This window comes from Hyperolius riggenbachi, chromosome 8, assembly GCF_040937935.1.
Source record: "Hyperolius riggenbachi isolate aHypRig1 chromosome 8, aHypRig1.pri, whole genome shotgun sequence".
Taxonomy (NCBI): domain Eukaryota; kingdom Metazoa; phylum Chordata; class Amphibia; order Anura; family Hyperoliidae; genus Hyperolius; species Hyperolius riggenbachi.
In genome coordinates this window covers 120,792,819-120,815,803 of record NC_090653.1, presented here as the reverse complement: position 1 = coordinate 120,815,803, position 22,985 = coordinate 120,792,819, and the positions used below count along the sequence as shown (strand labels likewise).

Genomic DNA, 22,985 nt, shown 5'->3' with positions numbered 1-22,985 from the left:
ACCAGGGCAGTGGATTTTGTACAACAATCATCCAACTCCGACTCTAGACTCCGACTCCTCAGTTTCTGAAACCACCGACTCCGACTCCAGGCACCCAAATTGCTTTAACTCCTGGACTCAGACTCCACAGCCCTGAAAAAAAAAAATCACACCGCAGAAAGATCTGTGGCAGCCACAGCACTCACTCACCTCTCTGGGATCCAGCGCAGTTCTCCCTCCGTCCTCTGGGTGGCGCTGCAACACTTATAGTGAGATTGCCGGCTGTCGTCATGATGACAGCGAGCGAGCTCACCAGGGAGAAGCAGAGCCTCGGAGGAGAGGAAGAAGAACGGTGGCCAACGTCAGGATCCCCCGGGAGGTGAGTAAAAATGCCAGCTGTACGCATTGCTCTGCATAGACCTCCCGGCCGGCTACCACAAGTTCAGCTCGGGATAACCACTCCTAGCTTGTTTTTTCCACCCCGAGCTGGACTCCTGATAACCGCTAAGGAGGTTAAACGCCAGAGATTTTAAAAGCTCTTGCTAATGCAATGCTATGGGGATTTTTACAAAATCGCATCGCTCCAGTGTGCACACACACATATAGGATAACATTAGCAGGAGCTTTTAAAATCACAATGCACTCACAAAAGCTCTTCTGGTGTGCACCAGCCCGAATATGGAGACTGCCATGTTTATTTCCTTTTTAAACAATACAAGTTGTCTGGCTGTTCTGTTGAGGTTTTATGCGTCAGTAGTGTTTGAATCCCACACAAGCTTGCTGCAAAAGCAGTCAAACATCTGATCTGCATGCTTGTTCAAGGTCTACGACTAAAAGTATTAGAAGCAAAGAATTAGCAGGACAGCCAGGCAGTCTGCATAGTTTAAAAGGAAATAAACATCAGCTTCCATATTCCATTTATCTTTAATCATTCAGCTGTCAACTTTATGATAAGGAGCTGCAGGGTTCAAATGGCATTTTAGAAAAAAGTTGAATGCTAGGGGAATTTTAGCTCCTCGATGGTGATGATGCTTACGTGAACCTCTGAGAATTCTAAAAATGTATCTTAAAATGTTAATAAACATTATATTTTGGCACCATCAGAACTGTGAAGCCCAAGAAGTTGTTTACATGAGTGTCTAATCCAATGGATAAGGGGCCAATGCAAGAAAGCTAGAGCCACCATGTTCCCCAAGCATCAGTACACACATCACTACAAATAACCATTCCCAATCATTAAGGTGACCTTAATTTGTACAAATACAACACTTCACAAACTAAAGAACAACATTTATTTTGCAAGGGAAAAAAAGAGAGGGGACAAGCAGGAGTTAGATGTGGCGGTAAATGGTAATAGTGATCGGGCATTAATACGTAGCTGGTAGATAATACAGGCACAGAGAGCTGCTCGAGGTCACCAATCCACGATGGTCAACACATAGATGTAATAAAAATTCTCAGCGCTGCAATGAATTTCCCATACTATGATAAGGGTTTCCTGCAGCCACCCAGTGCTCAAACAATGCATAAAGTGGCCACCACCACAAAGATAAAAACTGGGATAAGCGGTTCCCAAATAAAAATCATTTCATTTTCACAAGCTTAAAAACAGTTGAAATTAAATAACTTTAATCCTTATTGCGCATCCTTGCAAACAGGACCATCACACATATACTGTATCTGCATGTATTGCACTGCGTGGCTGCAGGAAACAGTGTGGGAAATCCATTGCAGCGCTGAGGATTTTGATTTCATCAGTGACTGGGCATGGTTTTACAGTAAGGGTCCTTTTACACTTAGGGCCTGTTTCCACTACACGCAGATTGGATGCAGAAAAACTGACTCCAATGAATGCCTATGGACCTGTTTCCACTAAACTCGATTTTTCTGATGCAGATTTTCCCATAGGCATTCATTGGAGTCAGTTTTTCTGCATCCATTCTGCGTGTAGTGGAAACAGGCCCTAAATCAGCTGCTCTCAGTTAAAACGGAAAGAAACGGATTTTCAAAGTAATGCCTATGTTTTCCTATGGCACCTTTCCCACTTAACGCGTTTTAGCTGAAATCTTTTTCACAATGCACTGCTACGGGAAAACCGCATACCAACGTGCACTAACCACTAACGCACACCAACTGATTAAAGAGAACCCGAGGTGGGGTTCTCACAACATGTGATTTATGGGTCCTGGCTGAGTGCAGGGGGGATTTAGGGGGGATCTGATTAGCAACAGAGGCTGGGCTCGATAGGCAGAGCCAGCCTCTGTATGGGGATTTTGTCGTGAGAACCCTGCCTCGGGTTCTCTTTAAATGGGCCCTATGCCTGATTGCCAGCGACTATCAGGAACTGAGGAACAGCCATAGAAAAGCTGAAAAGACATCTGAAACTATCAGGAACTATTATTTTTCACGACCTAAACTGAAAGTGTATATGTTCTGTATGAGTGCTGGTGCACACCAGAGCGGTTATGGAGCGTTTTTTAAAACGCTTGCAGGGGGCAAATCACTTGGCTAATGAAAGTGATTGGTATGGTGCACACCAGAGCGGGTCGTTTTTTCCACAAACGCAAACTCGGGGGCTGCAGCATTTTTTAGATTTCTGAGGCGTTTCAGCCTCAATGTTAAAGTATAGGAAAGTGGAAAAACGCTTTGAAAAACGCTAGATCAGAGCGGTTTTCCAGGCGTTTTTGTTACAGAAGCTGTTCAGTAACAGCTTTACTGTAACAATATTTGAAATGTGCTGCACAAAAAAGCTCCAAAAAACGCTAGGCATGTTTAGAAAACATGCCTAGAATCGTTCGGAAATCTGCTTCAAAAACCTCTAGCATTTTGCAGACCTGCTAGAGGTTTCTGGTGTGCACTGGGCCTGAAACAGATCTTTTTATTACATGCCTACTGGATGGCTTCAGGTCAACGAGATGTTGATAACTGCAGCTTGTATGCAAATTTAAAGCAAATTGTATGCAGCCTGGAATTCAGCCAATAAAGGCCATTAGGAAGAGCATTTGATTGCTGCAGTTCCACGTTGCATACAATTTGCATTACATGTACATAGAAGAGATCATTATTACAACCTTAGTGACCAAATCTGGAAAGGTTTTCGTTTAGCTGAGGCGTATCTATTACATCTTCAAAAAACGTACTTCTTTTAATTTCTGAAGTTATTAAAAACTGCATGCAAGCCGGAATTATAAACATCTGATTGATCATTTCTGCTCACTGGCACGGACAATATCGGCACTATCTGCAGACACCAAAACTCACCTATACTCTTACCTGCACTAAACGGGAACTCTATACTTGGTTTTAAAGTTACATAGAAAGCTAATGTTAATTAAAACACACCTGAACTAAGAGTGATATGGAGGCTGACATATTTATTTCCTTTTAAAGGGACACTTAAGCCAGAAAAAAAAAAAATTAAAGAGTTTTACTCACCTTGGGCTTCTACCAGCCCCGTGCAGCAGTCCTGTGCCCTCGCAGCCACTCACTAATCCTCTGGTCCCCCGGTGCCAGCTAGTTTCGTTTTTGCCGACAGCCCCGACAGGACTGGCCACGCGTAGCTTTCTCCGCATTCCCGACTGCAATTAGCGCTGTTGCGAGTCGCAACACGTACTAAGATACGCGTTGCCGCATTAACAACGCATAGATATGCTGCAACACATATTTTTGTACGCGTTGTGACCCACAATAGCGCTAATTACCAGGGCTGTGGAGTCGGAGTCGTGGCAATTTTGGGTGCCTGGAGTCGGAGAAAAAATGCACCGACTCCTAATGAATTTAAACTGTAATTAAATTAGAAAATATGATAAGATGTTCTATTTCTCAGATAATAGTCATCATAAATAATTTATACATACAGTAATAGCTGTGCTTAGTCTACAAAAATGATATAAACCAATCAAAATTAGTTACTTGTGCTGCTTCAATAAAGCAGTCCCCGTATTTTTAAAGTCAGATATACACATCTGATTGTGACTGTATATATGATGTGTACACAGGATTCTCTTATATATACTACGTAACATCTATGTTGTAAGCATAAAGCCTTATGTGTAGTCGTGTCACTAATAGAGATGGTCAATGAGATGGAAATAATTCTGCGTTGATTCTGATTTATGCAAATGTACACACTCTCTTTGCTCATAAAATCAAATAATTTGATTTGTTCTTAAAATTTGGTTTGGTGACTACAAATTAAATGGTACCTGAGAAGGATGAAAAGAAAAGTTTTATACATACCTGAGGCTTCTTCCAGCCCCCCTTCAGGCTAATCAGTCCCTTGCTGTCCACCTCCACCACCTGGATCTTCTGCTATGAGTAATTCAGACCACAGTACTCACTACTGCAGCGATCGTTTATGGGAGGGGGGTGGACTAATTGGCCAAAAGGGAACATGTTCCCTTCCACCAATTAGTATTGCAGCTGACAGTGCCGGAGGGTACACTCTAAAGAGCACCCGACCGTGCACAGCAGGGCTGCAGCCAGGTCAGTATATCTACGTCGCTGTGGCTTGGAGGATGCCACAGCTGACGTAGATATACTGTAGTGGAGGGGAATGTGGTTAAAGGGGCATCTATAAGTTATACATTCTGTGTTTGGGAGGCCAGTGAATAAGCCTCGGAGGGCTCTTGTCGGATTCCATGTGTGCGACCGAGCTCCTCTTCATGCACGAGCATGGCCGTACTGAGTCTGTGCAGTAAGCTGGACAAGCAGTTCCATGCTACTGCAGAGGCTTACCCGCATTTGTGGATGAAGAGGAGCATGGTTGCTATGTGCAGGAGGGTTCCGGGCAGTGGCGGAGGACCAGGAAGCCTCTGGAGGATTCAAAGGCTTCCTTCTCCTTAGGTTTTTGATTTTTGTCCCGAAATTCACCTCAAGTTCTTTTTAAGCTACTTATTCAACATTGTTTATCAGGTATGCAAACTACTTGGCAGTGGACATCAACCAATTCTGTAATGCCACAAGTAACATACCACTGGAGCACCACGTCAGTAACTACGGGTACCTTTCAGGGCACAATGGAAATGTCAGCAGACTAATACATTTCAGCATGCTTATTAAATTGCTCATAATGCACCTAGCATCATGAAAATGTAGAGAAAATGGTAAAGTCCACAATTTAATTTACTGACAGCTCAAAGTCAGCAGAGGTTAATTTCTAAAATGCCAGACAACGCATTACATCTACTTTCACTTAGGAGGAAAAATAAAATTGGAGTCTGTGTATGACAGAGCTGATGCCTCTCTATATATCCTTCACACATGAGCTGGTATTCAGAGTAGTGGAAAGAGGGCTCGGCTACTCCCCCAGCATAACAGATTCATTTATCAAACGGTGTATATGAAGCGGACCAGCGGCAGCATTTTACCAGCACCTTGAAATACAAGCTATTTTGGATATCATGTATCTCCTTCGCGGAAGAAAGTACACATCTTCTTTGTTTTAGTGAATTATAAAATGACCTTGTGACAAACATTGCCACATTGGTCACTAACACTAAAGCTGTACTGTACCAGACAATTTGTTCACCATGGAAATTTGGGTGCCGCAAATGGCACCCATGTTAAAACACGGAAATACCGGCTACAAATGGGGAAAAAAAAAATAAAACGGACACCAGGGGCACCCAAGCTAAATAGTGATGGAGTTCATAGCCCTTCCCTGGAAAAGATAGAAAGCTAAAAGGGGGGGGGGGGAGGAGATTTTCTTCTGTATAGTGAAACTATGCAGGGACAGAGGCAAGCGTAAGATTGTGATTGGTTATATAGCCGCTCGCTGGGACCAGTAATGCACTAGAGTTTGACTTCACTGTAGCCGGACTCTGGGCTTCTTGATAACCGGGCTCCTGCTTGGCTGGTTAATTAGTGGGTTTAGTGCTAGAAATTAAAGGGGGTGATTACTGTTAGGAGTAAGTGGGATTGGTTAGTGTTAGGCATAGCTAGGAGAGCGCAGGTGTGAGAATTACACGCTAAGCTGGAAGGAGGACGCGTCAGATTCAGTAAGTGAGACGTGGAATACAGCTTTGTGACTCTCTCCAAGGTGCTGAACTACTTTGGATGTCATTATCCGAGTTTCCGAAAAAGAAAACCTGGGTTCAAATGGCAACACTAGCAATGAGCCTGCCTTGTGAATTTTACCCCCCTTTTAAGATAAGGACATAAATCCCAATATGCACCATAGAAGAGGTTAACAGCTGCATTTTGAATTCAAAGCACATCTGGCCCAAGAGACAGGTATCCAGTTCACCACGTTTCTACTGTATTTGAATTATATTTGCTTATCAACCTGAGTACCTTGCTCAGTGTGGAGATTGGTTGGGCTTTAACTAGTTTTGAATAAACATAAAACCTGGCGCTCCTCACTACCTCCTTGCTTTCCTCTCTCCTATATCAATCTGGTTCGCTTACTGCATAAAAAGTGTGTGTAACACTCACAAAAATATTAAAAACATAAAAGCAGAGCGATCAACAGTAACAAGAACTGCAACACTAATGCTGCTAAGTAATCAATGTCCTCTTTGGAGTAAGCCTAATGCTGTCCAAACAAAGTTCATCCACATTTGAGAAGTATAGGCTCTTCACTGTAAAACTTCCTCCAAAGAAATTGATAAATTTCTGTCACAGCGCTTATCACTATACGCTCACCAGATCGGTTGGCCAATCTTTTCAGATCAGCAGTCAGCGTTTTTGGCCTTGCCAGCAAGAGATTCCTCCGATCACTTCACCAGCCTCTCCAGGCATCCGACCATAAGCTCAGAATAAAACAAGGGAAATGCAATAGTGTGATACCATTTGGATAGAGCTTAATATTATCACCAGTGCACCCCTTTTCCAAAACAGTGCCACCAACGTGCTTCCACCATAAACAGATACACAAGGCGCTCACCAGATGCACTGGCCGACCCGCAACAGACCAGCAATATAGCGTGTTGTTATAACTTCAGTTTTTGGGATAAAGGACATCCTAGGACTCAAACAAAGCCGACCATAGCATAATTCCGTTTGATTTTAATAAGTAATAAAAGTAGTGCACTTACAAATTTGCAGTAAAACATGCGCATATAAAAACACGTAGCACAGGATCCTCCAGCGTCTCCTCAGCTCCTTAGGCTCCGCCCTACTAGTTTCGTCCAATGACTCATCAGGGGCTCATGACTCATATGCGCATGTTTTACTGCAAATTTGTAAGTGCACTACTTTTATTACTTATTAAAATCAAACGGAATTATGCTATGGTCGGCTTTGTTTGAGTCCTAGGATGTCCTTTATCCCAAAAACTGAAGTTATAACAACACGCTATATTGCTGGTCTGTTGCGGGTCGGCCAGTGCATCTGGTGAGCGCCTTGTGTATCTGTTTATGGTGGAAGCACGTTGGTGGCACTGTTTTGGAAAAGGGGTGCACTGGTGATAATATTAAGCTCTATCCAAATGGTATCACACTATTGCATTTCCCTTGTTTTATTCTGAGCTTATGGTCGGATGCCTGGAGAGGCTGGTGAAGTGATCGGAGGAATCTCTTGCTGGCAAGGCCAAAAACGCTGACTGCTGATCTGAAAAGATTGGCCAACCGATCTGGTGAGCGTATAGTGATAAGCGCTGTGACAGAAATGTATCAATTTCTTTGGAGGAAGTTTTACAGTGAAGAGCCTATACTTATCAAATGTGGATGAACTTTGTTTGGACAGCATTAGGCTTACGCCAAAGAGGACATTGATTACTTAGCAGCATTAGTGTTGCAGTTCTTGTTAATGTTGATCGCTCTGCTTTTATGTTTTTAACTAGTTTTGACCCGTTTATCTGACGGGAAATTGCATGATGTGTACCAACCATAACACTAACCTTCATACCCCTGCATACCAGTACATCTAACACTAAAGCCTGGTAAATACATCCAATTCTGATTGGTCAATTTACCACTTCCATGTAAATATGAGACTTTACCTACACACTCTGTTCATAGCATTAAAAACATGGTGGCCCTCACACCACACGGAGGTGGTAAAAATGGCCAGTGATTGTCAAAACAAATTTGTATGTGTATGTATATGTGTATGCACACCCTAACCCTTCTAAAATCGCTACACCTACAGTAACCTTTCTACTACTGCTACTCCTTGCCACTACACCTTCACTACCCTAACTGGTGATAATTCTAACACAAACTTTCCTACTCCTGCACCTAACGCTACCCTTCCTTCTCCTATTTCCTGATGATAGATGTCCACTTGCTGATCGTATGACCAATTCACAGTTACGTCCTGGAAGTAATACCGCTGTGGTACTGCTTAGGAGTCTTTACTAATCTATTGCCGAATGCTATGAATCTAAGCACCCCGTTGCAGACTATAGTAGTGCAGAGAACTCCACCTGCACCAAAAGTGAGCGCATCCTGACCTACCTCCTAAGTGTGCATAACCCTAGCAAATAAATAACCCATCACCTACTGAAAATAAACAATGGGGCAGTTATCTGGTAGTGCAAGGTACATTTGGGAGACGTGAACCTAACTTATAGGCACCAAGAGTAGTGTAGATGAACTTACAACTAATCTAGGCTAAAACACTTAACTTGGGTACTGATCGATAATACAAATATTGTTTCCATTTAAGGCATTAACAGAGGGACACTTCACTGATCAAAGAAAAAGCGGTTTTCTAGCTAGGCAAACCCCATAAACTCGTGGTTTCCATCATTTTTTTTACGTCATAAAACTTCAAATGTCCGTGATACAGAGCAATATAAGTTGCAAATAACCATCATTGCAGTATTAAGCAGTAGATATATAAACAGAACTTCTTATGTACCGTATTTTTCGGACTATAAGACGCTACTGACCATAAGACGCTCCTAGGTTTAGAGGACAAAACTGGGGGAAAAAAATATATATACTAAACCTGGTGCATGCATGGTGAAGGGGCATCTTGTGGGTTATGCCCTCCTTGTACCTCTTGCATTTCCCTGTGTCCCCGTGTGGCTGGCTTTGTCCTCCTTGTATCTTCCTCTATGTCCCTTTGTGTCCTCTTTTGCATAGCAACAGTACAGGGAGTCCCCGACATTGCAGCGGGTTGGAGGTTTGTACTGGCAGGCATTCACAAGTCAGGAACTCCCTGCATATAGACTATAAGGTACAGCGACTTTTTCCCCACTTTTGGGGGAGAAAAAGTGAGTCTTATAATCCAAAAAATACAGTACATTATGCAGTGCATGGCCCTTGGCAGCAGGGGTGCACCACTGATGTTACTCCCTGGCGTCAGATTGCTAAGGAAAAGTTCAGCCAGGAGAATGAAAAGGACAGCTAAAAAGACAATACAGGCTCATAGATCCCTTTTCCACAAGCTTCAAAAGAAAAAAAGAAGAAGATTGCAGCTGTTTTGATAATTGCAACAGTACCACGATTAACATGGAAATCACGGTGCCGTTTTTCCACTAGCGCAATTTGTTTTTTCTCAAATATCTGGCCTATGTGATTTTTGGTGCGGCTGCACTCGTACCCGACAGATAGCGGCATAATTGTGGTGCAATTGTGGCAATGGAAAAAAGCATCAAATAACTCTTGACAGAGAAACTCTTGCCAAGTAAAAATCATGCCTTGGTAGTCTCCACACATACCGTATTTTTCGGACTATAAGACGCACTTTTTCTCCCCCAAAAGTGGGGAAAAAAAGTTGCTGCGTCTTATAGTCCGAATGTAACATGTTATAGTCCTACCTCCCCTGGTGCTGGTTTCCGTCAGTTGTACATGGAGTAGCAGGCGGCAGCAGCGCGATCCAGAGTGTTAAGTGGCTTAGCAGCAGCCACTGTAATTATGCAAATTGCTGGTCCTTTGATCCAAAGCTTCTTAGCGGGCCCCGCAGCAGCGCGATCCATAATGTTTCTATGCGGCATAGAAGCCGCTGATATCCCCAATGCTGGTCCTTTAATCTTACATTCTTTATATGTCCCGCAGCAGCGCGATCCGTAATGTTTCTATGCGGCATAGGAGAAGCCGCCGATATCCCCAATGCCAGTCTGTCCCGCAGCAGCGCGATCTGTAATGGTTGTATGCGGCCGTTTTTCCCAATGCTGGTGCTTTGATCTCGCCCAGCATCAGTGCAATCCCGGTGTATTCAGCCGCTATAGCGCAGGGTCCTTAGAGGCTTCCGTACTACATTGTTTATGTGCGCACCCCATGACCCGGCGCACGTGCGCCTCAGGTCATGAGAGGGTGCAAGTAGACAGGGCAGTACGGAAGCCTCTGGAGGACCCTGCGCTATAGCGGCTGAATACACCGGGATTGCACTAATGCTGGGCGAGATCAAAGCACCAGCATTGGGAAAAACGGCCGCATACAACCATTACAGATCGCGCTGCTGCGGGACAGACTGGCATTGGGGATATCGGCGGCTTCTCCTATGCCGCATAGAAACATTACGGATCGCGCTGCTGCGGGACATATAAAGAATGTAAGATTAAAGGACCAGCATTGGGGATATCAGCAGCTTCAACTATGCCACATTGTGGAACATGCTCCTGCGGTGCAAGAAGGGGAGATTAAGATCAAAGGACCAGTAATCTGCATATTTACAGCGGCTGCTGCTAAGCCACTTTGAAACATTGTGGATCACATGGTGCTGCTGCTGCCGCCCCACTGTGCATCTCATTAAGATCAATTGCACAGCATGGACACCCAGGCTGGTGAGATATAATTTAATGTAATGTTATTGGTTAGTTAGTGTAGCTGAGGAAAAGGGGGAGGAGGTTGTGTAGTGTAGCAGGGAGGGGGAGGAGGAGGGAGCAGGGGTTTGTGTAGTGCAGTGTAGCTGGGGTGGGGGGCAGCAGGGGCACTGAAGTGTAGTTTAGTTTGTGGGGGCAGCACTGGTTAATGTAGCTAGGCAGTATAACAGACAGAAACATCTAGGGGGGGGGGGGGAGGGGGGGAGGAAAGGTCCATAAGACACTCCTGGACCATGGATGCACCCAGGTTTAGTATGTATTTTTTTCCCCTGGTTTTTGTCCTCTAAACCTAGGTGCGTCTTATGGTCCGGAGCGTCTTATAGTCCGAAAAATACGGTATCTGCTTATTGCTAAATTAGAGAAAAGGCAACATTTAGCCTATGCTCTAGGTTTTCTGCTATTCTGGCTTGGGCTGTAATTAGTTTGGAAAAAAAAATCTCAATTGATTATCTAACAATCCACTCTATGAGATGTTATAATTTATAAATCCTGTTAAGTCAAGAACCTTCCAATGTTACCAAAGGAAAAAAAAAATCCCAAAACAGCAGAAAGACTAAAGTGAATGTAAAGCGAAAACAAAAAACAGATTCTTATGTATGGAGAGGGAAGGCTCTGGGTCCTATAGAGCCTTCTCGCTCCTCTCACGGTCCCCTCGTTCCAGTGGTGTCACCGCCAGTAGCAGTATCTGACCAATCAGACAAATACTACTCTGTGCCGCCGTGGGAGGCTTCAGAGGTCTTTAGGAGCCCAAGCACTTGTGCGGTCTCTTGCAAGCACAGTGCGAGACTTCTGGAGCCTCCCGCAGCAGCAGATCGTAACGGGGGTAATGGCGCTGGAATGAGAAGACCGTGAAAGGAACGGCAAGGCTCTATAGGTCCCAGAACCTTCCCTCTCCTTAGGTAAGTGTCTGTTTTTGATTTTTTCTTCAATTTACATTAGCTTTAAGAGAGTCAGTTCAAAGGGGTTCTTTGGACTGTTTCAATAAACAAAAACCGCCACCTACCTGGGGCTTTTATCGCCCACCTGCAGCTGAAATGTTCCACGCCGTCCTCCTCAGATACTCCGTTGCCCAACGCTGGTCCCATTGTAGTATTCGTATAAAAAGATGAATAATGCTTGCTCCCACGCACGTCTTTGGGAGCTTACTGTGCAGGCACAGTATGAAGATTTCTTGTACTACGCCTGCTCAGTAAGCTCCTGATGATGCGCGCAGCCGCAGACTAATCAGACGGCTGAGTAGACAGGGACCGGCAGCGGGGAACGGAGGATCGGAGGAGGACGGCGCAAGACATTTCAGCTGCAGGGGGCCGATAGAAGCCCCAGGTAAGTTGCAGTTTTTGTTTATTGAAACAGCCAACAGAACTCCTTTAAGAAAAATAGTTCCCCATAGCCAAGAATTGGTGGGAGAGATTATTGCAGAATAGGAAGTGCAGGAAGTGCACTGTGGCAAGATTGTTTTAACCACTTCACAACTGAGGGGTTTACCCCTTCAGCATCCAAGCAATTTTCCCCTTTCAGCTCCTTCCATTCATTTGCCAATAACTTTATCTCTACTTATCAGAATGAAATGTGTTAAATGTGTTTTTTTTATCACTAATTAGGCTTACTTTGGGTGGTACATTATGCCAAGAATTATTTTATTCTAAATGTTTTTTAATGGAAAAATAAGAAAAAAAATTGGAAAAAAATCCTTATTCTTCAGTTTTCGGCCATTATAATTTTTAAATAATGCATGCTACCGTAATTAAAATCCACGTAATTTATGTGCCCATTTGTACCAGTTATTACACCATTTAAATGATGTCCCTATCACAATGTCTGACGCCAATATTTTATTAGGAAATAAAGATGCATTTTTTTTCAGTTTTGCATCCATCATTAATAAAAAGCCCATAATTTATAAAGTAACAGTATTATACCGTCTTGACATACATATTAAAAAAGTTCAGTCCCTAAGAAAACTATTTATGCATTTTTTATAATTGTAAATTTATTTCATTGTATTTTTTTTACAAAAAAAATAAATGTTGGTAACTATTGGGGAGTGTGGGAGGTAAGGGGTTAATTTAAAATGTAAAAACAGGTCTTTGCATTTAAAAAAAAATACTTTTAAATGTAGTTTTACTATTTGGCCACAAGATGGCCTCAGTCTTTTTTTTTTTTATACGTCCTGTAAGCAAAATATGTATGCTTACTGGAAGTGTACTGAGGATGGGAAACTTTTATTTATTAGAATGATCGTGCAGCTTCTCATAAAAGGCGCCGATAATTGCTACGGGGACTTAGATCAATGATTAGGAATTGCTTTACCATTCATTGATCTCCTGGCGGGCAGATGGCAACATGAACGAGCGCACAAATAAGCGGGAGCACTTACAGCAGTGGTAGCAGCGGGAGTACGTATATTTACTCCCCTGGGCAGTTAGATGAAGTCTGCAGGGGAGTAGATATACTGTACTGAAGCTGTGAAGTGGTTATACCTACTTGAGTATATATTTATTTTATAACCAACTTTCTAATTTAGACAGGACATTCAAAACCATAACGCAGACTGATACGATAAGTAGTTTTTTTTCTTCAGATGTTTATTAAACAAAACAAACAAACAAACAAACAAACACAGAACACTTATATCGCGCTTTTCTCCTGTCGGACTCAAAGCGCCAGAGCTGCAGCCACTAGGACGCGCTCTATAGGTAGTAGTAGTGTTAGGGAGACTTGCCCAAGGTCTCCTGCTGAATAGGTGCTGGCTTACTGAACAGGCAGAGCCGAGATTTGAACCCTGGTCTCCTGTGTCAGAGGCAGAGCCCTTAAACCATTACACCAGCCAGCCACCATTAGTCAATGTTATATTTTGTCTGGCATTTTCTTTACAATTTCAGGTAGTCTGTAGAGAACAATTTTCCTGTACGACTTAAAAAGACAATAAAATTAATAGTCCGTATGAAGTACAGCAGTCTTCAATTAAAATAAAAGCAAGTACTTACTTATTTTCAAAAGTAACCGTTATGGAATCCTCATGGACATCTTTTACAAAGGCCTGAAAGAAGGGGGAAAAAAAGTGATGTTTAAGGGGACAAATTACATTTTACACAAATCATTATGGCACAGATACCATTATTATTCTATTACATTATTTTGAGGAAAACTGCTTCTGCTACTCTGAATGTAAAACACTACTTCCATGTTAAATGCCTTTATTTTGTCATGGAAAAAAAGACCTTTGAGAGGGAATGCAAGCTTAACTGTCTTGTTCTCATGAAACCAGGGGTGCCCAAACTTATTGGGTCAAGAGCCATATCTGTGTTCTTGAGAGTGTTAGGGGGCCAAACTAGCAAAATTAAACACATTTTTTTGCCGATTGCCGATTTTTCTAATATGGCTGTGACATTTTGTGAAACAACACATTACCACAGGAAATAGCCCATATACTGTGTTCCGAGACCAGGGCTGTGGAGTCGGTACAAAAATCCACAGACTCCGACTCCTCTAATTTGCATATTACAATCTTGTTGATTGAAAGTATGTAACATGAAATTCGTCTCTTAACTGCCAACCATTAGGAATTTTAAAAGGCAACTGAAGTAAGAAGGATATGTAGACTGTCATATTTATTCCCTTTAGTCATAGACTAAAACTAGTCCTTAGGGCCCTTTTCCACCAGCGCGTTTGCGCTGGCTGAATCGCAAAAACGCAAACCGCTAGCGATTTTACAATCGCTACGGTTTGCTTTTTAACATAGGAATCGCGGTAGGTCATTTCCACTACCGCGATTCGTTTTTGTCAGTAACGCGATCGCGCGGCAGAGCGATATTTGCCGCGATTTTGCTATGCAGTGCATAGCATAGCAAAATCGTGGCGGCGAACGTCGGGGAATCGCCGGTAATTGCGATTCAGCAATCGCTAGCGTTCAGCGTGAACGCTAGCGATTGCAAGTGGAAAAGGGCCCTTAGTAAGAGTACTTGAAAAAGGTATAGACCGGAACAAAGAACATCTATGGAAACATGTTAGAATTGATCTATCTGCCGAGCAATTAGGCATTGTTCTACTCAGCAGGAGATAAACAGAAGACAATGGACCAGAGATAATGACCATTCTCTACAGAAAATAATCTAATTATGCATTCTTATGCTGGGAATACACGGTTCGTTTTTGCCTTCGTTTAAACCTTCGATTCGTTCGGTAAACGAATCGAGTGTTGAAAACGTATGTGAAAATAGTCATAATCTCATTATAGTTTCGATTAATAGACCCCAAAAACGAACGACTAGTGATCGAACATGTTTGATATTATCTCTCTTTATCCATCTAATCGAGCCATTGGTAGGCTTGATGGCTGTTCAGATCGATTATATATTCGTTTATGCTAGTCCGTCCCTGTAAAAAGGGATTTTCGTTTCGTTTCTTTGCAGCCTTCGATCATTGGAAAAACGAAACCATCAGAATCGAAAAAAAAAACGAAACCGTGGGTGGTGATATTAACCGTATGACCGATTATTTCGGGATCGAAAAGGACAAAAGGCACAATCGAAACGAAGGTTTAAACGAAGGCAAAAACGAACCGTGTATTCCCAGCATAATGCTGGGCATACATGGTTAGATAGTTCTTATCAATAGAGCCGCTGATGGCTTGATTGATAAGATCCAACCTGTCCGATCCCCGCGGCGGATCGATACCGCGCTCAATCCCCGCTGGAAAAAACGAAGCACTGATAAGAAGCGCCCGCGGGGTCGAACGAGAATCGATCCGCGTGCACAAGTGGTGACGCACCGGCATCGAGCCGCTGGTTCGATACCGGAGCATAAACGAACCATGTATGCCCAGCATTACAGAAAATCAAACCGAAAAATCTAACAGAAGAATCTAACAAAAAATTGTATGGTGTATTCCCAGCATTAGAGACTGGTCATTATCTCTGGTGCATTGTCTTCTGGTTATCTCCTGCTGAGTAGAACAATGTCTAATGCTGGGAATACACGTTTCGTTTTTGCCTTCGTTTTAGCCTTCGTTTCGATTGTGCCTTTTGTCCTTTTCGTTCCCGAAATAATCGAACGTACGGTTAATATCACCACCCACGGTTTCGGTTTTTTTTTTCGATTCTGATGGTTTCGTTTTTCCAATGATCGAAGGCTGCAAAGAAACGAAACAAAAATCCCTTTTTACAGGGACGGACTAACATAAACGAACATATAATCGATCTGAACAGCCATCAAGCCTACCAATGGCTCGATTAGATGGATAAAGAGAGATAATATCAAACATGTTCGATCACTAGTCGTTCGTTTTTGGGGTCTATTAATCAAAACTATAATGAGATTATGACTAATTTTCACATACGTTTTCAACACTCGATTCGTTTACTGAACGAATCGAAGGCTAAAACGAAGGCAAAAACGAAACGTGTATTCCCAGCATAATTTCTAGGCAGATAGATGGTTAGATAGATAATTTCCAACATGTTGGAAATTATCTATCTGGCAGGTAAATCTAACAGAAAATTATATGGTGTGTACCTAGCAGTAGGCAGGGATTACACTCACCTAAAGGATTATTAGGAGCACCTGTTCAATTCTTCATTATCTAATCAACCTATCACATGGCAGTTGCTTCAATGCATTTAGGGGTGTGGTCCTGGTCAAGACAATCTCCTGAACTCCAAACTGAATGTCAGAATGGGAAAGAAAGGTGATTTAAGCAATTTTGAGCATGGCATGGTTGTTGGTGCCAGACAGGCTGGTCTGAGTATTTCACAATCTGCTCAGTTACTGTGTTTTACCTCACACAACCATTTCTAGGATTTACAAAGAATGGTGTGAAAAGGGAAAAACATCCAGTATACGGCAGTTCTGTGGGCAAAAAATGTCTTGTTGATGCTAGAGGTCAGAGGAGAATGGGCCAACTGATTCAAGCTGATAAAAGAGCAACGTTGACTGAAATAACCATTCGTTCCAACCGAGGTATGCAGCAAAGCATTTGTGAAGCCACAAAACGCATAACCTTGAGGTGGATGGGCTACAACAGCAGAAGACCCCACCGGGTACCACTCATCTCCACTACAAATAGGAAAAAGAAGCTACAATTTGCACGAGCTCACTAAAATTGGACAGTTGAAGACTGGAAAAATGTTGCCCAGTCTGATGAGTCTCGAGAGTCACAATTTGGCGTAAACAGAATGAGAACATGGCTCAACCATGCCTTGTTACCACTGTGCAGGCTGGTGGTGGTGGTATAATGGTGTGGGGGATGTTTTCTTGACACACTTTAGGCCCCTTAGTGCCAATTGGGCATTGTTTAAATGCCACGGGCTACCTGAGCATTGTTTCTGACCAAGTCCATCCCTTCATGACCGCCATGTACCCATCCTCTGATGGCTACTTCCAGCAGAATAATGCACCATGTCACAAAGCTCAAATCATTTCAAATTGGATTCTTGAACATGATAATGAGTTTACTGTACTAAAATGGCATCCACATTAAAGCGGACCCAAACCAAAAATTTTTTTAATTCAAAATATTTAGTTGCACCACTCTGACACATACAAATATAAATAAACACTCCTTCAAGCCTATGAGCATTTCAGTGCATGCTTTTCACCCTCCTCTTTGAATAACTAGGGTTATACAGGTGGCAGCCATTAGCAACTCCTCCTTTGATGGACACCATCTACTTTACCAGTTTGCCGGATTCTGTGCCGGCAATATGAAAGGAAGGGAGGGGTTTCTCCAATAAATGTAAAACATTTTATATTTGTCATCATGCAGCAGAAAAAAGGCTGCTATTTATTATTATAATTTAGAAAATAGATTTTATTTCTGAAATCTTGTATTTTTAGTTTGGGTCCGCTTTAAACAGATCTCAACCCAATAGAGCATCTTTGGGATGTAATGGAACGGGAGCTTCGTGCCCTGGATGTGCATCCCACAAATCTCCATCAACTGCAAGATGCTATCCTATCAATATGGGCCAACATTTTTAAAGAATGCTTTCAGCACCTTGTTGAATCAATGCCACGTAGAATTCAGGCAGTTCTGAAGGGAAAAGGGGTCAAACACTGTATTAGCATGGTGTTCCTATTAATCCTTTAGGCGAGTGTATATATGCAAGTTGAAGGCCCTAAGACCCTGAAAAGTTGGTGCAGTGAATTCCATTATAGTTTCTATCAACCTTGTGCTTCCCAGCTACATGGGTAGGATAGGGGGATTGGTGTGGGATAAAGACAAATGTTCAAATTACCGATCTCCTTTGTAATGTTCCCTCTCTGATTGCGCACACGGTTTCAGGTTTATTTGTGCTGAAGCCATAAACAAAGCTCTGCTGAGCAAAGGTCACTTTGGCACGCACTCTTCCCTGTGCTGCGCCTGACCTGGGTGCCGCCTTAGATACATCTATGGCTACACAGCCATATAAACAGTGCAAGCCAGACACGAATTTACTTCTCCCTCCTGAGTCGCTGTGACTCAGAGGGGAACAGCAATTAACAAACCAGTATTTCAGCAGCTGCAGGGAGAGAAGTAATTTGGCTCACCCTACACCCAACTGACCGGGCAGCCAAATCACATGTATGCCTGCTGAGCCCCAAAGATTGATGGGACTTCCAGCTATGGCAGCCCGTACATTCCTTCTTCCACCCCACGACTCCACTCATCCCTCATATGCCAGACACTCATCACCAGCTCACCAAGACTAGGCAGCTGTCAGGTGTGTAATGGGAAGGGTGTCTCTTGCCAAGGTTTAGTGGCTTTATCTGACCTTGGCCAGTACTGTAGTGACCCTGCCTTTTGGTCAGCCTTAAGGTGGCCACACACAATACAATACGATACAATACAATCTTATGGCAATTCGATAAAAACGAGCGCTTGTACATAAAAATCTACAGTTGTTTTTTCTTCTTTTATTTGTTCGAGAAATCTAACCAAATTTCCTTTTTTTGCCCTTAATATAAGTCCATCTGGAGTGGTGGATTTTTCTGATTTTTTTTTTTTTTATAACTGAATGGTGTAGGGTAGATTGTCAATGTCTTAGTTTTGCAAGCAAGGTTTTTTTCACAATTGGGGAAAAAAACTTAAAAGAAAATCTGTAATGAAAAAACGTCCCCTGGGGGGTACTCACCTCGGGTGGGGGAAGCCTCCGGATCCTATTGAGGCTTCCCCCGTCCTCCTTGGTCCCATGGCGGCGGCGGCAAAAATCCTCCCAGAGCGGCCACGATGTAAATATTTACCTCTGTGGCTCCAGTGCAGGCGCAGTATCCTCTCTTCCCACGGAGATAAGCGGAAATAACCGATCTCTGTCAGACCGCTCTACTGCGCAGACGCAAGTCGGCTATTTCCGCCTATCTCCGTCAGAAGAGCCACAACATCACCCCCGCTGGAGCCGGAAAAGGTAAATATTGCACAGGACGACAAATTGTTGCCTGTGCGTTCTGTGGGCTGCAACGAGAACGCCGTGGGACACAGGAGGATGGGGGAAGCCTCGATAGGGTCCAGAGGCTTCCCCCACCCGAGGTGAGTATCCCCCAGGGGAACTTTTTTCAGTACAGGTTTTCTTTAAAAACGTGTGTGGTACAGTGGTCAGATCTGTCAAATATTTGAATCAATCAGAAACATGAATTGTTGAAAAGAAATGTAAAAAAAAAAAAAAAAAAAAAAGTATGGTTTGTGGCCTTCAGTGCCATATACGTACCCAGAAAAACTATGCTACTTTAATGCAGAACTGTATGCACATAACTATAATTTTGTAAATTTTCGGTAACTGAATAAAAATGTTGGTTCTATTGACATTAGGTATACTTAACAAAAAAAAAAAAAAAGGTTTGTGCACCAGCACAGTCCTACACCAATGTGACAATGCCACAAGGGAACCACAATTCCCAGAATGCCAGGTGCCATGTAGCTGACGAGACTCTGAAGCCACTTTAAAAAGCAGTTTTTTTCTTATTTAATTTAAGGATCATTGCCAGACCTAAAACACCGCCATCCCGCGGCAGAATGAGGGATTTTTTTTTTAACTCTCAAATCCTACGGCAAAAATCCTCAACTTTCAACGCCGTGGATTTTGCTGCCCGGGGAGGCAGAGCTTACCGCTGTAGCTCTGCCTCCATTCGCGCCAATCCACAGTGGATCTCCACCCCTCTCAGTGAAAAAAGACTGAGAGGGGCGGGGGAGAGGCAGCGATTAGCGGGGGATTGATGCGAGGAGAGGCAGAGCTACGGCAGAGCGCTACCCGGTTTTTGACCCGGGGATTTGGGGGTTAGAAGACCCTCATTCGGCCGCAGGAATGTGGCGTTTTAGGTCTGGCATTGATCCTTAAACTAAATAAGAGGTAAAAACTGCTTTTTAAATTGGCTTCATTCTCTCTTTAAAGATCATTAGAAAGTGATTTATTCATATTAAGTCATTAGGGATTCAATGCTGGACCGCTTCCCAGAGCAGAAGGCAGTGGACCAATAGCATGTAGATTGGACCTCATGCTACCCTATAGTAAAGCATGGACCTGTTCTCCTCCTCCCGTGTTTAGGTTTGTACACTACATTTCTGAAATGCTTATAGCTGACATGCACAGAGGATTGGGAATTAACAATGACGTCATTGAAAAAAGTCCTCACATTGCGTATCTCATTATGAGACTTTAATAAAAATTATTTGGAGATGGTACCTGACACCAGCAAAAATTGCCAAATTTGATTCCAAGGTTTCTCCTCTGTGTTGGAGAGAATGTGGCCTAACAGGATCCTTAGAACATATATTTTGGAAATGCCCCAAGTTAGGAAATCTCTGGAAAGAGGTGGAGAACTTTTTGAGTCAATTGCCGATGAGTCTGACAAATATTACATCACTCATGGACATGTTACATATAGGAACCATGGACTTGCCCCCAAAGGAGAGAATGATATATAATCATATCTTTTTAGCTATTAGAATTTCAATAGCAGATAACTGGAAAACAAAATATTCACCGAAATTTGAAAGACATCTTAAAAAAGGTAGATTTCAACCTTCAAGCTGAGAAGACCTGGGCTATTAAGTCGGGTAACATGAATTCTTTCCTGGCTAGGGGAAGTCTATGGCCTACAGTCTATCCTAATACTAGGCTCTTGGGAACTTAATTGAAGTTGTGGTACAAATTCTCTCACAAAGAGACCAATTATATTTTATGTTAGATTTACTCTACTTGATAATTTTCATATCAGTACTAAGAAGAGTATTGCATTTTCAGCTTAATACAAAAATACACTGAGTAAACAAGTACACTGTAGAACAGACTAGATTAGTGTTAGTTTAGTGTACCCTTAGCTTCAGTTTAGTTTTAACTGAGTTAGTTTAAAGACCTTATATATTGGGAAGTTATCCACAGAAATATTTGATAACCAAAGTATTTTTAGTATGTTTATAAGAATAAGACATATCTTAAGCTGGAAGAGTCCTCTGGGAGCTTAGTAAGGTGGTACCGGTCCCCAGCTGCCCAGCAGGTCCTGCTCCGGATAAATGCAAACTTATATATATATATATATATATATATACAGACATGTATTTTATCAAGGAAATACTCCTTATCTATATTGTTGTGACCACTTGTATACAATCTTATAATGTACAATATATTACAATGTCAAAGTCATTGCATAAGTTTATGTATGTAGATGTAAACAACTGTTATGCCTAAAATGGGCACTGTTTATTTTGTAATATAAAATATATAAAAATATTGTGAAATAAATTTCTCAATAACTTGATCCCTGACCTGTCTTGTGTGTTCTTTGGGCTTCACGGTGTTGTTGCTCCCAATATTCTCTTAGACAACCTCTGAGGCCCTCACAGAGAAGCTGTATTTGTACTGACATTAGATTACACAGATGTGCACTCTATTTAGTCATTAGCACTCATCAGGCAATGTCTATAGGCAACTGACTGCACTCAGATCAAAGGGGGCCGAATAATTATGCACACACCACTTTGCAGTTATTTATTTGTAAAAAATGTTTGGAATCATGTATGATTTTCGTTCCACTTCTCATGTGTACACCACTTTGTGTTGGTCTTTCAGGCGGAATTCCAATAAAATTGATTCATGTTTGTGGCAGTAATATGACAAAATGTGGAAAACTTCAAGGGGCCCGAATACTTTTGCAACCCACTGTAAATGATGAGGAAGTGGGAAGAGGTTTTCGGTAAGGGGGCTGAATTTCTGATGTCCTCTAGGGATAGACTAACCCAGCTAAAATTCTTACACAATATATATTTCACCCTGAGCAGGCTACATTCTAATATAAGCACTAGGTGTAAGGCCAACATGGGATCCTACATCCATATGTTCTGGGCGTGCCCTGCTCTGGCTCAGTTCTAGGATGAGATTGAGCAGGTGATTGGTCATGTATTGGACCCCCCCCTTCAAGGTGGAACCTAAGATGGCAGTTAGATCTCTTTGAAGAAGGCAGCTTTAACAGAAATAAAAAGACCATGATATTTACACCAGGAAAGTCATATTGCTCCTCTGGAACCAAGTTGATGTGCCTACCAAAACTGAATGGGTAAATGTAGTAAATAAACTCCTAAAGACGAACTGTTGGGAAAATCTTAAAATTTAAAAACACATACAAATAAGAAGTACATATCTCCCAGAGTAAAATGAGCCATAAATTACTTTTCTCCTATAATGCTGTCACTTACAGTAAGTAGTAGAAATCTGTCATTACCGACAGATTTTGGACTAGCCCATTTTCACATAGGGGAGTTCTCAGGGTTTTCTTTATTTTTAAAAGCACTTAGTGAATGGCAGTTGCTCCGTCCAACTGCCAAAATGGTGTACAGCGAGCAGGGAGGCTGGCCAGCAACTTTGTATAAATCTTTTTCATGGAATGTCTTTATAAAGAATAAAGGCAATGTTGCAAATCCCTTATGGAGAGATGGACTAGCCCAAAACCTGTTGGTAATGTCAGATTTCTACTACCTACTGTAAATGACAGCAACATAGTAGAAAAGTAATTTATGGCTCATTTTATTCTTGGAGAAATGTACTTCTTATTTGTATGCGTTTCAAACTAAGATTTTCGTGACAGTTCCTCTTAATGTATAAAATGGCAAATAAAAGTAGAAACTGCTTTTTAAAGAGTAACTGTCAGGCTGCAGAAGCTAATTTAAACCTCTATTCTCCTGTGTTAAACAGTTTAGAAGGAAGCTCAAAAGCCATTAGTGAAGATAAACATTTCAGTTACCTTTGATGTGTGCTTATCTTAAAGTCTGTTATAGACCCATAAAGACGCAAGCCGCAGCTAAACTGCAAAGCATTCTGGGGCC

General features: G+C 42.3%; 1 protein-coding gene across 3 annotated transcripts in view; it reads right to left on the bottom strand.

Annotated features, from left to right (window-relative positions):
• Positions 1 to 22,985, bottom strand: part of FMR1 (fragile X messenger ribonucleoprotein 1) — an 89,492-nt gene that overhangs the window by 48,983 nt on the left and 17,524 nt on the right. For all 3 annotated transcript variants that reach the window (XM_068251014.1, XM_068251012.1, XM_068251013.1), the window contains exon 2: positions 13,681 to 13,733. In XM_068251014.1, coding sequence (XP_068107115.1) covers positions 13,681 to 13,733 — 53 coding nt within the window. The remainder of the gene's footprint in view (positions 1 to 13,680; positions 13,734 to 22,985) is intronic.